Genomic DNA, 12598 nt, shown 5'->3' with positions numbered 1-12598 from the left:
TGTTGTTCAATTTGGGAAGAAAAAAGAGAGAAAGGTTAATATTGTTATATCTGGACCTACTACCAGAAGTCAAAAAGGGGGTGTTTCCTTACAAGATGATAAGGGTAACTCTACTTTGCCTCCTAGTAGAGTTACCAAGAGGGGGGGGGGGTCAAAAAGAAAAAAATGAATGGTCTATTTTTGAATTGGAGAGGAGCAGGTAAGAAAGGGATGACTACCTGCTTCTCTGAAATCATTAGAGATCATTCCCTCGACTTTATTGGCCTCCAAGAGACTAAGAAAACCAAATTTACTCCTAAGTACTTGAGGAAGATTGACCCCTTTGAGAGATTCAATTTGAACTGGGTCCCCTCCATTGGAAAATTGGGTGGGATTTTGTGTGGGGTCAAAAAGAGAAACCTTAGACAGTGTTGCATGGACAGTGGGTAAATATCTCCTTCAAGTTAATGTGTTTGATGTAAAGCTAAAATGCATGTGGGCCCTCATAGTTGTATATGGGGCTGCCCACGATGAAAATAAAGAAGAATTCCTAGCTGAGTTACCTCGGTCTGCTCCCATATTAGATTACCCTATATTATGGGTGGTGATTTCAACATCCCGCGGGATAGTAGCGAAAAAAATAAGCACCTGACCCGTTCTCATTATGTGGATAAATTCAATGATGTCATTCACTCCTTGAACCTACATGAGATAGATATGGGAGGAGGTAAATATACTTGGACCAACAACCAAAAACACCCCACCTTAGAGAAACTAGACAGAGTTCTGATGAGCTTTGATTGGGAAGATCTCTTCCCTCTAGTCACGGTTTGCAAGTCAGTAAGAGATATGTCAGATCACAATCATTTACTGTTATCCTCGAGTCCTATGAAAACAAGCCCCCTTCACCATCGTGAATTTAGATTCGAGCGTAGCTGGCTAAAAAATGAGGTTTTTTTATCATAAAGCTAAGAGCATTTGGGAACAGTAGTTAACTCGAGTGACCCGATTGATATCCTTAACATTAAGTTGAAACGTATCAAGAAATACTTTAAAGGTTGGGGATCCCACTCCTTTGGCCATGCTAGAAAAAGAAAGCAAAAGATAAAGGAGGAGTTAGAAGAAATTGAGAAAAAGGAAGAGGTCGGACCCCTTGATCCTGATATGTATGAAAAAAGAACTACCTTATGTGCTGAGCTTAATGACATCCTTGCTGATGAGGAACTCTTTTGGCTACAACACTCGAACGAGCGTTGGCTGCTCAAAGGATATCAAAATACTGCCTTTTACCATCGCGTTGCTAATGGGAGGAAAAGAAAAAAATGCTATCCATTCTCTAACGAATGGGGAGGTGGTAATTGAGGGCACAAAAAATCTCCTAGCCCATGTCACCTCCTTCTATAAGGATCTGTTTGGCCCAGCCAGAGGAAATCTTTTCCTTCTGTCCCCAGATACCTGGACTGAGGGAGAAAAACTTACTAGCGAAGACAATTTCCTACTCACTAGTGAGTTTATAGAGGAGGAAGTTAAAAAAGCCTTGTTTGGCATGGAGAGCAACATAACCCTTGGTCCGGATAATATACCGGCAGGATTCTATAAACACTGCTGGGATTTTGTAAAAAAATGACATAATGTGTCTTTTTAAAGCTTTCCATGACAACACGTTGGATATTGAATGCTTGAATTATGGAGTGATTACCCTACTCCCAACAATGAATGGGGCTAAAAAAATCCAACAATATCGTCCCATCTGCTTACTTCGGTGTCCCTATAAGCTAATCACCAAGGTGCTTGATAATAGGGTGGCTGTTTATGTTGATAAGCTAATCAGCCGGCATCAGAATGCATTCATTAAGCACAGAAACATAATGGATGGGAACCTTACTCTCCACGAGGTGTTTCACCACACACATCACAAGAAAAAGTGGGGTTGGTCTTGAAACCGGACTTTGAAAAAGCCTACGACAAGATTAATTGGGATTTCCTTCTGGAATATCATCGTAACCGTGGCTTTGGTAAAACCCGGTGTGGATGGGTGGAGAAAATTTTACACAATGGCACAATGAGTATTAGACTAAATAATGAAGTGGGCCCTTATTTCCAAAGCCACAAAGGAGTACGCCAAGGCGGCCCCTATTCTCCTTTTCTATTCAACCTAGCTGTTGAGACCCTACCGAAGATGATCCTTAATGCTCAAAAAGAAAAACTCCTTACTGGGTTGGCTCCTAATCTGATTGAATGGGGAGTAGCTATCTTACAATACGCAGACGATACTGTGATATGCATAGAACATAATAAAGATGCTGTTGTAAACTTGAAACTTCTGCTATATATGACCGAGCTTATGTCAGGCCTAAAAGTCAACTTCCTCAAGAGCGAAGTTCTATGTGTTGGGGGGGGGGGATGAGGACACGCTGGCCTTTTATGCGGAGTTGTTTAATTGTAATATTGGGCACTTCCCAATGAAATACTTGGGAGTCCCAGTCGGTTATTCAAATCTTCGTGTCTTGGAGTGGGACTTTGTTGATGAAAGATTCCTTAAATGCTGCGAAGCCTGAATTGGGAATGCAGCATCCTCGGGAGGAAGACTTATACTACTCAATTCCTCACTTACGAGCATTGTGTACTGATACGTCCATTTTGCATCATGCAGCATCCTCGGAATGTAGAAGAATAATACAATGAAAGTGGCATAGTCTTTCTTCTCTTCCAGCAATTGATTTCCCACTCTTGCTCATATGCATTCCACTATGATGAAGCAGGTCCAAGTCTCTCGCTTGACAGCAGAGTAGGGCAGGGTGTGACTCGGTGTTAACCTTGGCCTGAAATGGACAAAAATTATGATATCATAGGGAGAACAACATTAATAACATATGAAAATACCCATTATACATAGGGGATTACCTAAAATTGGTGATCATATTTCATTGCCTGTGCATGCAATCGCCATTTACAACATTTTGTTTGCCTACAATGCGCCCTAAGCATTTTTTGGTTAATCTTTTTTAGTGATAAACTCAAACTCCCTTCTATAGCCATAAGTTGCAAGTGCTTATCTACAGTCCTCCACGGAATCAATGATAGTCTCTGCTTTCATATTAGAGTTGCCCTACCTAAGGAGATTACAGACCTATCATCTTCTTCTTCTAGACTGTGAGATGCCATTGCCTATTCCTTGTCGTCGTCAGTCAAATAGCCAGCCACATACACATGTCGATAAGTTTTCTCATCATTAGTGGGTAAATCTTACCAAGTCTAATTGTTAACAGCATGAAACAACATCCACATGGTCCTCATAGACACGTGTCTACCAAACATCAACAACAAACAATCATCATCAGCTACGTCAATAAATTTCTCTAGTGTCATAGTGCCTCATCAGGTAATGCTCGTTGGGATGATAGTAATACTTCTCAAATTGCTTAATTCGGTCCTTCTGACTTACTGACATAGCGTCTATAGGCAATTGATAGTGAAACCCGCCACTAATTTCCAAGCTACCACCGGTCAAGCGATGGGTGTAACACCCATGCAGAATTTTCAAGAACATCAAGAAGTTGTTTGGAGGTACAATCCAACGCAAAGTAGAAAATCATGAGTGCGATATTCGAATAGAAAAAAGGTGAATCGTCAAAAAGGTTCAAGATAATGGTGGATTTCTTACCCCCATGGGCGAAACGATGCTTTCACTAGGCTCCAGAGGCCCTGGCCGTCGTAAAGATCTGTCTGAGCGGAGATCATGAGAACATCGAGGTGGCGGTGGTTGCGGAACAGTGGGAGAACGTGACTCGAAGTGGTGGGAAGAAGAGGGCCCCTACCCACCAATATTTAGGAACGCGCCACTATCGACGGCTAGAGGTGGCCCACAACAGACAAAGACATCAGGTTGGCAAAAATGGAGATTATGGCCTCAACTACGTTCCCCCACATCGGTTGGAATGGTCAAAGGGCTCCTTATCAATATTGGTGGCATGATGTCAAAGTGGAAAAATGGAAATTGTGGCCTCAACGGTGTGCCTCCACATCGGCCGGAGTCTTCTCGTCGCTGCGGTTGATGTGGCGAAGTAGTGGGTCCCAGATGGAATGAGATGATGTGTGGGGCATACATCTAATTCTTTTGCAATCGCAAGTGGCGTGGACTAAAATACGGAAGTTTGAGTGACAAGACTCAAATATACAACTTTGGCAGCGGCACAAACCTATTTTTCCATAAATATAATATTAAAAAAATCCCTCATGGGTTTGATGATATTGATTGAAAATGTATATGTTCATACTTCTTTCCTATAAACTATATCAAAGCGTAATCAGACAAAAGTAATATACACTCTATTTTGAAATGTAGGGAGTAAGCCATATCTATAAAATATCATGACCATGGCTATTGATGATTTCTCTATACTACTCATGTCATTTAATAGGATTTATTGGCATTTATTTGGATAAGGATAACCTTTTGTTGTGGGTCGGATAAGGATAAGCTTGATGCAAAAGAAACTGAAACATGTCGTTTAATGACATTAATTGGATAAGGACAACCTTAATGCAACCACATCTACATAAGACGACTGAACGGTACAAATCATGACCACAAAAACCATATCGATTGATAGACTATTGCATAATTACATATTCTCAGTTGTTCTGTGTTCTTAGGCAATGACAAAAAATAGCATCTTCCAAGTGATCATAGCGTTACTCATGGTGCAAGTCTGCTTGCTCATGATGATGGCAGCACCGGCAGCACATGCAGCTGCTAGACCAGTGGGGTACAATCCAGTGTGCTGTCCTAGGAACATTTACTGTTGCGGGTTCGGTGGCGCATTGGCCAATGCACCCGCACCATCCATTGAGCCTTGATGTGTGGTGTTATTGTCTCCTCGAGGTAGTAAGCTCGACATATAAATGATATATGTAGTTTTATTGTCTCATGTGTTACTTGTTCCTGAATATTTGTGATGCTATTTTCAAGAAGATATTGTACTAGCTACTTATGTAATAAAATGGGAGGAGACTATTATATATATTGTGTTAAACAAAGAGATTCAAATTTATGTTTACGTTATTCCTTTTGGAAACAAGATTACTTGGACACATTGCTTTATGGCAAAAAACCAGTGGTGAGGTGCGTGCCTATGAGAATTTCTGTTTTATCGTTCCGTTGGTCCTCCATTTGTCGAGATTGTCTGGGTCGTGGCAACATGTTTTATTTTTCACAGAGGTCATAACTTTTTGTAGCATTTATTGAGTGATGGAGTACATCACCAATTAGTAGAAACCAACTACTGTTGGCGATGCTTGTTTATGAATCAAGGGATCCACACTCTCTTCCTTTTTTGCAAGAAGGCCGAGGCCATGTATTAAAATTGTCCAACCCTTACAACACCATCCTTACAACAGAAGAAAAATAGAAAACATATCCTGGGTTATATCAAGGGCGTCTTCCTTCCGGACTTATACGGCGTGAGCAAAGCTCGATGTCGCCTTTGGATTTCCAGAACACCTTAGAGCCAGGGTAAATCATTCTCTACATTTTTCAAGTGAGTGCTCAATTCCTAAAAAACAGTCAAATAACTAGTATATAAATACAACTTTTTATTCTTTGATGGAGCACGAAGGGATTGTTTGCCGTGGATCCTACATGTGTAATCTATATATTAATCTATTACTATACTAATTAGAGACACCTTCGAAATTCCCATGGTTAATCAGGAAATACGAACTGCTCATCTGGTGGGACCAAATTATTGCGGTGTAGATATTTTAATTTTTTCTCACATTAATAAAAAATAAACAGTAATTATAAGCCACACATCTGGTGGGACTAAGTTATTACCGCTAGAATTTTGCTCCATTCTAGTAAGCACAAATAATAATCACTCAAAACTTTGTTGTAAAAATAGAACCCTACAAAATTACAGTTCATTCTCTAGTCTCAACAATTCAAAAGAAGAAAGAAAACTCCCATCTCAATATGGGCACTACACAGTTTCTTCCTCTCCCCATTAAGAAGATCATCAACCGCAAACAATCTCCATATATTCCATGGCCACGCATAGCACTGTCCATTGGATTTGCGATCGATGGTCTTGGTCGTTGGCGGAGGCCTTCCTCAATGGTGTGGCCGAACTCGATCTGCGGGTGAGGTCAAGATACCGCTTTGGTCCTAGAGGTTTGGTATAGGGTCTCACGTAAGGAAAATGGACGAAAAATTAAGTGAAGGTAGAGAACCCATAGACAAAGAGAAGCGAAGTCTGTGCCCCAAGCTACTCACTATGCGCACGTGGTTTCGACACTAGATGCTGTTTGTTATTACCAACCATTTGTAGGCAGTTTGATTGTTCTAACTAAACCTGGGCAAGCGCCTGGTCGGGCCGGGCTTGTAAAAGCCTAACCTTCATTTCTCAAGCCTGGCTCGAAGCCCAAAATACTCTCTGTTTTCAAGACCGAGCCCGGCCCGAAATCAAGCCCGGCTCGGACGCTGTTTTTATTGTACGCACGTGCAAGCCTGGCCCAAAGCCCGAAAGCCCGGCCCGAAATACAGATAAAGAGAAGCCTGAGCTCGGCCTGAACTATCTTCCAGGTTGCAAAACAAGGCCCGAGCCCACCCCGAATGTCAAGCCCGGCTGGGCCCTGTCTGTTCATGCCCGAGTTTAGTTCTAACCCCCACCAGTCTCGGCCTCTGCATCAAGCGATGCACACAGTCATTTATTAAAAAGTATCGGGTCTCAAAGTATGAGTAACATCTCAAATTGCCAAACAAGAACAAGAAATCAAACAAATAGTTACAACTGGTAAAATAGGACTATGCCTGAACACCTATCTTATTAACGGACCACCATCTAAACAGGTTGTAGTAGCCCGTGCAACCATCTCCCATGGGTTGCACCCAAAAACCATAAGCCCGCTCTCTACCACACGGTGCAGTAATGACCACTTAGGGATCCAGCCAGTTGCCTGGTAGATAACCTGCAAAAAGCCTGTGCTATTTGTCTTGTTAAAAACACAATCATTCCGATAGTTCCAAATAGCACAAATTAATGCACAAACTAATTTGTGTCGTAATATTGGGCTCAACCCCACCTAGCCAGTTACCAAACAAATTGGAGATAATATTAAGAGGAGGTACGTTCAATGACACTTGTATTGTTCGTCACGATAAGTTGGATATGGGGCAAGTGAGAGACAAATGTTGAGTCGTTTCATCATGATCGCAAAACTACACCGTTTACTCCCCTCCCACCTACGTTTTAAGCCAACTCTAACCGATCCCCTACAAAATAGATGAGGATCCGTCCGAGCAAAGCTTGGTGGATTATATTTACTCCACTAACTTTTGGCCGGACATAGTCGATCCTCTAAATATAACAGAGTAAAACTTTTAATTGGCTTATTATGCAATTCGTTGAACATGGTGTGCGTCTGCTTGGGGACTCCGACATGGCGAGCACCCCGACGGCGAGGAACACGGATTAAACACATAGCTGACCAGGATGCAGATGTTGACAAAAACTGCCACCAAGATGGCAAGCCAGCCATTGCCAATTGCAGCGTGTTGCTTCTGCTGGCAAGCTAAACATTGCTAATCACCGGCCAGCACGGCTTGCTACTCGCATGATCCTGCTCGTCCTGCACCCCGCCTCGTCCCCCATCGCGTGTTGCAGCTCCTGTTGCTTCCCCCTGAGGCCTTGTTTGGTAGAGGTGGATTGAGGAGGTTTTGAGAGGTGGGGATTGAAGATGATTTGGTGAATCCCTCCCTTTCACCCAATCCTCTTAAATTCCCCCATTTCCGCAAACCCCTCACATACCCCTACTATTTGGTACATAGGGATTGGTACACTGGGTTTGCAAGATTACTATACTATAGTTAAAAATGCAATTTTGACAACTTCCAAAGCTCAAAGAATCAGTGGCACTCAGAATCTTTGCTGCAGCCTCAGATGATTAATATTACCAAGCTAACATTAAGCAGTGGCACCCATGGCAAGAAATGAAACTAGCAAGATGGATGCAAGAATAAGAGGAGATAATTATTAACTGGTGTAAAACAATCAAGATATAACAAGCATATTACCATGGAGGACTAAAAATGTAATGTAAGAGTGAAAACTACAAATGATGCGATAATACTGAAATTTCATTTGTAGATGACTTTGTACAGGGTAAGTTTCATGCACATAAAGCATCCAAGATCATGATTTCCTGGTGTTTGGGGGACAAGAAAATACGTGAGAATTAGGTTCTGAAAAGAAGAAGAAAATACAGGCGACAGTGCATTTATTCAGAGCTTGTTCCTCAAACAAACAAGAATTGGCCAATTGAAGAGTTTGCAATGGAGACAAGGCCTTGATTTAGAGCAGTTAATTAGTCCCAATATATTCAGGTGATAGGTAATGATGAGAAGGATTCACAAAGCAAGCTAGCAAGATTCGAATTCAGGCGACAGGGAGCACCGATTGGGTGGCTTCCAACTTTCCTAGACCCTGACAACGATTATCCATCAAACGATATATCCATCCATCCAACGATTTTCCATCTAGTGCTACATATATCTCTAGATAGGCAGATCCACGACAGGGATTGACAGCAGTCACCAGGTGGAGCTGGATACGCATGGAGCTGGACAAGTTCTTCACTCCATGGGAGGAGGAAGAAGGCGTGTCCCCCGCCACGGACCTAGGGTTTGCAGGGGAGGGGATGGAGAAGTGGAGGACTGGAGGATTCAGCTCGGGAAGAACCGGTGGAGGAGCACGTCGACGATCTGGTGGCGGCGGGGCGATGAAGATCCGGCAGCAGGACTCCTCCTCTTGGTGGCGGCGGGACGATGCTCTGTCTCGGTGCGTCTCGCCCGTCTCGTTCCCCGCGGGTGCCCTCGAGGCTTGAAAGACGCGTGGATAGGAGGGGATCGAAGGGGGATTGAGGGGGTTGGGTTGTGCAAACCCCGTGAAACAAATGGGCCGCCAAAGTTTGTCGAGGTTTTTGAGCCCCGCGGGGTTAATCCTCTCGAAACCCTCTCGATCCTCCTGTATCAAACGAGGCCTGACGGAGGACTGCACCCCGCCACCGGGCTCGACCATGTAGTGCCTGAAGGGCCTGAACTCCTCCGTTGGACAGGCCTAAGGAAAGCTGAAGCTAGATGGCGTCGCCGACTGCCTGCGAGATGGGCGCCGGCAGTGAGTGTGGTGCTGCGTGGCACGATGGCAGCATGAGCTGCAGCTTGAGGTCATGCCGAAAGCTCATGCCACAGGCGCTCGGGATGGGACGTGGCACTAGGCGGCGACCCGGTGAAAAGCCAGTGGTGGAGGCGAGGTCGCTGGGGGAGGTGGGTGGCCTAGGCTACGGGTGGTCACCTAGGGGTGCCGGAGGAATAGGGTGGCCACAGAGTGGGGATGGCGCGGTCTTAGGGGGTGGCCCCAGATTTTACTCGGCCGCCTCCAGGAGGAGTAAATTTAGGGGTTGGATAGCCGGATGAGTAAAATTTATCCACCCTAGTACTTCGGCTATGTGCAGCATAAAGAAGGAAAATCCAATTTATCCTCCCTTATAGCCCGATAGAGGATCGGTTAGACTTGGTCTTACTAAGTTGTCCTTTGTTAAAATCACTCATTGTGCATGAATAACCTAAAGGTCTTGATTTTAAAGGGGCCTTTGCTTTTTAAACTTGATTTCAGCACGTCCAAAGACCGGTGTGGGTATTACAGGTGATGTCGTTCTGTTTGTTCATAACTGCTTCTAATGCCCGTTTTTCCTACTAGTGAATATTGGTTTCGTGCATCGATTTGGGATGATTGCTTTGCTCATGGTGTACTTCGGCGAGTCGGGGTCGCTGGTCGCCTGCGTGCAGCTATGAAGTTATTCGTGCAATTTTTTTCTTAATTAATAAAAATGAAAGTCTTTTACCAATTTAACAAATCAATTAGCATTATGCCGAGGAGGGACTGAGGGAGGCCAGCCAAACTGGGGTTGACGATTGCCGACGCGGCTAGGCGAGCTAGGCCAAAAACAAGGAGCGCTCACACAGACAGAAATGGAGTGCACGCTGACTGACACTGCACTTACGCACATCGGCACATGGTCCTACCTATACGTGTTATCCTACGCACGCTCCGTGCCAACCCCGATGGACGTCTGCCTCCTCTTATCCGGTGCAGAGTCTAGTAGAGCGCCCGCCCATCGCGTGCTCCCATTTTAATACTGTATGACCAACGAGGCGACGCCACTGTACCTGTGCTCTGCCCCGCCGCACCGCCCCCCGGTTCTACCAAAACCACGGTCTTGCCTCCCACCGTATCAACTCGCCATCCTTCCCGCCCGCCGGTTGCGCGGTTTCCAGCAACCTATAAATCCCGCCGGAGCACCTTGCTCTGCCAATCTTAGCTCATCTCACTCACACTGCTTACTTGACTTCACTACCTAGCTCACTTCCTTCGGATCTCGTGCCACCAAGCTCTCTTCCACGGCCACGAAGATGTCTACGGTGACCGGTGCCCACCTAGACCAGAGGCTCGCCGCCGCCAAGCGCTGCTCCAGAGGTAACCAAAACGATGTCCCGCCGGTCCTGCCGGACAGCAACGCTCGTGTCCTTCTGCTGTCCGCGTCGCAGCCTATCCCCTCAAAACTTGATCGTAACTGACATGTCTCTGTTGATTTGAAACTGCAGAGGCTGCCATGGCGGGAGCCAAGGCCGCAGCCGTCGCCACCGTCGCTGCCGCAGTCCCCACAGTAAGTAGCCATTCAGTTCTTCCACGAAATCCTTGCACGGTTCATAGCATGTCTCATGAATGCGTTATCTGTAACTTCAGCTGGCGAGCGTGAGGATGCTGCCGTGGGCCAAGGCGCACCTGAACCCCGCCGGGCAGGCGCTCATCATCTCCACCGTCGCCGGGATGGCCTACTTCATCGTCGCCGACAAGACCATCCTCTCCATGGCCAGGAAGCATTCCTTCGAGGACGCGCCGGACCACCTCAAGAACACCTCCTTCCACTAATTAGGCTATACTCTCAATAATTAGTAGTAGTGCGCAATAAACTACACGCCGGCCCGTACGGCCGTACGTGTCTGCTGAATGATACTAGTATGATGTTCAGCGAGAGAGGCGAGGCGATGCAGATCAGGCCTCGCGCTTCTATCCGTGCAAGCACTTATCTCATGAAGTTACCATGTAATCCAGCTAGTATTCTTGGATAAATGAATACTAGTATTTGTACAACTCTAGTTCATCTGCCATCACTCATCTTACATGTGGCAGAGCATAAAAAAAGAATCTCCGACGCCGACCCCTAAAACGGACACTATACCCGTTTGTGAGCCGGTCATTTGACGCTAATCCATCAAACGTCCAGGCACATTTCAAATAGATTTTAAGCAAACTAGATAAAGCTCATATAGATCAAACGATTTTCATTTAATCCAGGTCAAATTCATTACATTTTAGATATATTTCAACTAAACAAAACCGGACGACACTGTTTACCCCGGTCTAAATATTCGTCGGTCGTGGAGGCCTTCGTGTTCCGCATCATGTCTTTACCATGTCCGGCAAGTTCAGTGGCCGCAAGCTTTTGTGAAGTGAAGTTGCCGGAGGGGAAGAATATAACATCATGTCTTTACCATGTCTGGCAAGTTCAGTGGCCGCAAGCTTTTGTGAAGTGAAGTTGCCGGAGGGGAAGAATATAAGATGGGACACGACTCACATGGGACCCGAGACTTGCCCACATCATGTTCTTCCCGGCTAGAGTCCATCATGTGGACGTTGCCGGGCATGGATGGATCGGCCTCGTGGCCATTACGGTTAGGCACGAACCGTGCTAGCGGCGCGACCAACGAGGAACTGGCGACGTCTGTGATGTTTCTGCCCCATCTTCGTCCGTCTCCGCGTCGATCTCCATGAGCAGGGTGTTAATCGCCGCTTGCAGGACGCATTGCCGCCATCGCTTGCGAGGGATGTCGTGAACTGCGGCCAACGACCATGAGGCGAGTCCATTCAACATTTCCGACACGGAGGTTGTCTCATCTCCAACGACAAGTACAACCAGAATAGTTTGATCTATGTACGATGTAGTACGTGGTTTAATTTTATGTTCCATGATGTAGCATAAAAAAAGTAGAGGATGAGATTTGAGGTTTAGAGTATCTCTAGCAGACCCCTAAAACGAGGACCTGTAAACTCAGTTCAAAGTTCGCTCATTGCCTCGGATACGGGTCGAAAACCTCCGCTAAAGAACAGAAACCGTAAATGGAACTGTAAATTTTGAATTCAAGACTTCGCGGAAGAAACAGAAGAGTTCATAGTTCTTGATCAGCATACGTAGTTCATACATACACTAAATTACACTAAATAGCTAGGAGGATAGGCAGCCACCGTAACCCTACAGTCAAAAATTGGCTCACCGGAGCCATCATGGTGCGGTGGCGACACTGCGGCGGCGGACATCATCAGTCGTCGGAAACGAGGTCGACGTAGATGTCGTCCCGCGCCTTCTTCTCGCGGCGCCGTGTGTCTTGGTTGTCGACGAACTCCTTCTTCTTCGCGAGCTCCTGCTCGAGGAGGACATCGTCGAGGTTCACAAGGGATTGTCGGCGCCCCTCCTCCTCCCCCCGCACACTGTGCGCCATGAT

At 45.5% G+C, this 12598-nt stretch overlaps 1 protein-coding gene across 4 annotated transcripts in view; it reads left to right on the top strand.

Annotated features, from left to right (window-relative positions):
* Positions 1 to 12598, top strand: part of LOC119287772 (early nodulin-93-like) — an 18758-nt gene that overhangs the window by 2462 nt on the left and 3698 nt on the right. The window contains exons 1-3 of one of the 4 annotated variants that reach the window (XM_037567383.1): positions 10211 to 10511; positions 10640 to 10701; positions 10782 to 11209. The exons of 1 other annotated variant lie outside the window; for it this stretch is intronic. In XM_037567383.1, coding sequence (XP_037423280.1) covers positions 10448 to 10511; positions 10640 to 10701; positions 10782 to 10967 — 312 coding nt within the window. In that variant the 5' untranslated portion in view covers positions 10211 to 10447 and the 3' untranslated portion in view covers positions 10968 to 11209. Of the gene's footprint in view, positions 1 to 10210; positions 10512 to 10639; positions 10702 to 10781; positions 11210 to 12598 lie in introns of those variants that run through there. 2 more of the 4 variants (XM_037567386.1, XM_037567385.1) reach the window with 2 other exon arrangements.

This window comes from Triticum dicoccoides, chromosome 4A, assembly GCF_002162155.2.
Source record: "Triticum dicoccoides isolate Atlit2015 ecotype Zavitan chromosome 4A, WEW_v2.0, whole genome shotgun sequence".
NCBI classification, from domain to species: Eukaryota; Viridiplantae; Streptophyta; class Magnoliopsida; order Poales; family Poaceae; genus Triticum; species Triticum dicoccoides.
The sequence above is the reverse complement of the archived record's forward strand: the minus strand, read 5'-3'. Positions and strand labels throughout refer to the sequence as shown.